The following is a 2,986-nucleotide window of genomic DNA, read 5'->3' on the forward strand; positions in this document are numbered from 1 at the left end:
AGTTTGCCGGGGAGAGTTTTCACTGCGGTGAAAAAGTCACTTCCGACAAACTCCATAGGCTAACACAACTCACACAAATTACATGTATGTCTTTCCGATAAAGCTCAAAATCATCTACAGAATTTGCCTAAGTGTTCAAAATAGGAGCTGGCCTACTGCTGTTCGTTACGGCTATTACGGCTTGGCAGTACTAGTACTGTCCCTCATTTCAGCATCAGTGTCATTCAAAGTAACGATATCTATAGATAAACCACCACCGTTTCCTCTTGACTAAATCGCGCTCCAATAGTAACATAGTAACACGGTAAATATAACCATATATTTCCTCAAGTAGCCATCGCCTTCTCACCTAATGATGATGGCGTATGACCTAGAATGAACTAAACATCGACATTGGAATGATTATGGCATGATGATTGTCTGCTTTCAACTTCATGTGTCTGTGCTGTTCTGTATTCTTACAGCCCGACACCATCTCCGCCACATGCAACCATGACAACTCCTTCCCAAGGCGGACCTCTCTCCTTAGCAACTCACAAGTCGTCAAAACCACCTATGTCGTCCTCTACAGGACAAACAGCACCTGTCATGTGCGAAACATGTACTAGCCCAACAAACGTCATAGTACAGAACGTAAAAGACTCTCTTGCTGAGGTAAAATGGGCACACGGTGGTAGCAAGGATCTGACAGGATTCGTTATTCAGTACAAAATCCTTACAGAAGAGAACTCGTTGAAGGAAACAGAACTGGTTCACTCGACACGCCGATCCTATCCCATATGGGGCCTTCTCTCTGACACGCCCTACTTAGCCTGCGTGGCTGTCTCCTGTAAGAACAAGGTTAGGCAACCAGTAGTAGATGACTGTGTGTACTTCGCAACGGGAAAGACTGCAGTGTCTGTCCCACAAGAAGCAGTCGTGGGCTTGGCCGTCGGAGTGCCCCTGTTACTACTCATCCTCGTGATGGCGGCCGTCATCGTTTTCCTGAAGAGGAAAGGACGCTCCACTGCCGAACACGTGGATGAACGCAGGCTTGGTCAACGTCAAAAACAGGTATTTTTATTTGTTGTCCTTTCATTACATTAATAGGGATAGTGTAACGACGGCTTTAGTTTTGATCTCTTATATGTGCACATTGTTGTCCTGGGCTTGAACCATGTACAGCGGGCCGATTTATTTTTTTTTTACTTTACAGGAAGCATCTATCGGTTTGGCTGAAGTCCACGGTGATATCACAGACGACCCTCCATACAACAGTATCAACGAAGACCTGGATAAAGGTCATCAGGAAAACCCGTACCAGAACCCAGACTTCCTGACTGAACCGGGGGAAGCCGGCACAATCACTAACCCCTACATAGACTTTCCTATGAAGTAGCTTATAGATAAAGCTCAAAATCATATGGTATATATATGGTATTACTCAGTCCAGATGTTAACAGCAATATATACGACTAAAATATGAAATATATTTCACCCGTACTATGTATAATAATATAAATATTTCAATTCATGTGCAAAAATCAACATTGGTGCATTATTATGTAAAGATTAACATTATCTACAGCTTTTGTCAACATTTATGTAATCGCTTGTTGCTGTTGCTAGTCATCCTCGTCAGAGGTGAAGCATAAGATCATGCTTTTTCTATTAGCATATGTTGCGCAATGCGGCCGCGCTACGGCTTGCGCATACATTGTATATTGGGGTGATGATGTTATAAATGCTTTCTATTAAATGTTGGTTAAATCAAAATCTCAAATTCCATCATACATAATCAAAATAGGTTTATGGATTATAAACTACATTGACCTTCATCAATGACGTCGACGTTCTTTGGAAACAATTTAATTCATTGGATAAGTACATGTTTCATTGGATACGCTTTATACATGTAGTATATTGTGGTTTTACTGGCTTATTTTGTTGACGGCACATTTTTTAAAGAAAGTCCTGAATTTATAAAAGGTTCCATACATTCATTTACAAATTTTAATTGAAATGTGGCATCGTGTATTATGGTACAAATCATTTATTTGTTATAAACATAACCGCACGTATACTTACTATGGCTAATACTAATGGCGTGGTTTAAAAAATGTACTAATACTAACGGTGTGGTTTAAAACGTCTTTTGTTTCCATCTATGCGTTAGGATGTGTACTTTACTATACATTACAAGATAAACAGAGGTATATGACATGGGAAGCGTGTCCAGTTATATTCTGTCATGATTGCGAAATTCAATTCATACCAGACTCAGATGACGTTGAATGCATGCTATGGTACTACAAATGTATCAGCGGCAAGACACATGAAGTCTACCAAAGGCAACGTTCATGTGGTATTAAGGTGAAATATCCTCAACAGTCAAAAGGTCAGGGTCTCCTTTTCTTTTGGCTCAAATTGCTGACAGCGCCCAATGGCTTTGACTTGCGTACGCGGCTTGTATTCATCAAGTGAAAGAAGTAATGTTGACTGTTCGTGCCCGCCAATTTCTGACAGTGACATAGACATTTTTCTTTGCACAAGAAAATATGCAAACAATCCAGTGCTGCTTGGATGGGGATGTTGGATACCATCGGCAATACTAAAAGTAGAGTTTCTTACTCGTCACTATCAATAGAATGTGATCGTTTTTTTTTCAATGATGATTTGCCGTTTTCCTTACGGGGGGCCAAAATGAACTCTTTAATAATTCGTCTGAAGTAACCACCCTGCATCCTTCATAGTACACCCCTAACAATGCTTTATCACGTCTGTTCTGGAACAATGTAAGGCGCGGAGCCCTGATGACCACAATCGAACACCTTGGTAACGCCACCAGACCACTGCAACCTCCGAGACGAACGGACGTGCGCGCCGCTTCTCTGCCAAATACTTGCTTCCCGTTTTGACCAGCGCTCGCGTTAGAGCCACACACTCCGGGAAAGTGTTCATTAATCTTGCCTGCACTCTGAGCTGAAATAATGGCGCCGTAAACACC

The 2,986-nt window shown here is 41.6% G+C and overlaps 1 protein-coding gene across 1 annotated transcript in view; it reads left to right on the forward strand.

Annotated features, from left to right (window-relative positions):
- LOC109486746 (transmembrane protein 8A-like) overlaps positions 1-2,986 on the forward strand; it is a 12,115-nt gene that overhangs the window by 1,306 nt on the left and 7,823 nt on the right. Inside the window, exons 3-4 of the mRNA XM_019790633.1 lie at positions 465-601; positions 812-1,053. Of these exons, the coding sequence (XP_019646192.1) occupies positions 465-601; positions 812-1,053 (379 nt within the window). The remainder of the gene's footprint in view (positions 1-464; positions 602-811; positions 1,054-2,986) is intronic.

The sequence above is a fragment of the Branchiostoma belcheri genome, unplaced genomic scaffold (assembly GCF_001625305.1).
Source record: "Branchiostoma belcheri isolate BF01 breed outbred unplaced genomic scaffold, Haploidv18h27 scaffold83, whole genome shotgun sequence".
NCBI lineage: Eukaryota > Metazoa > Chordata > Leptocardii > Amphioxiformes > Branchiostomatidae > Branchiostoma > Branchiostoma belcheri.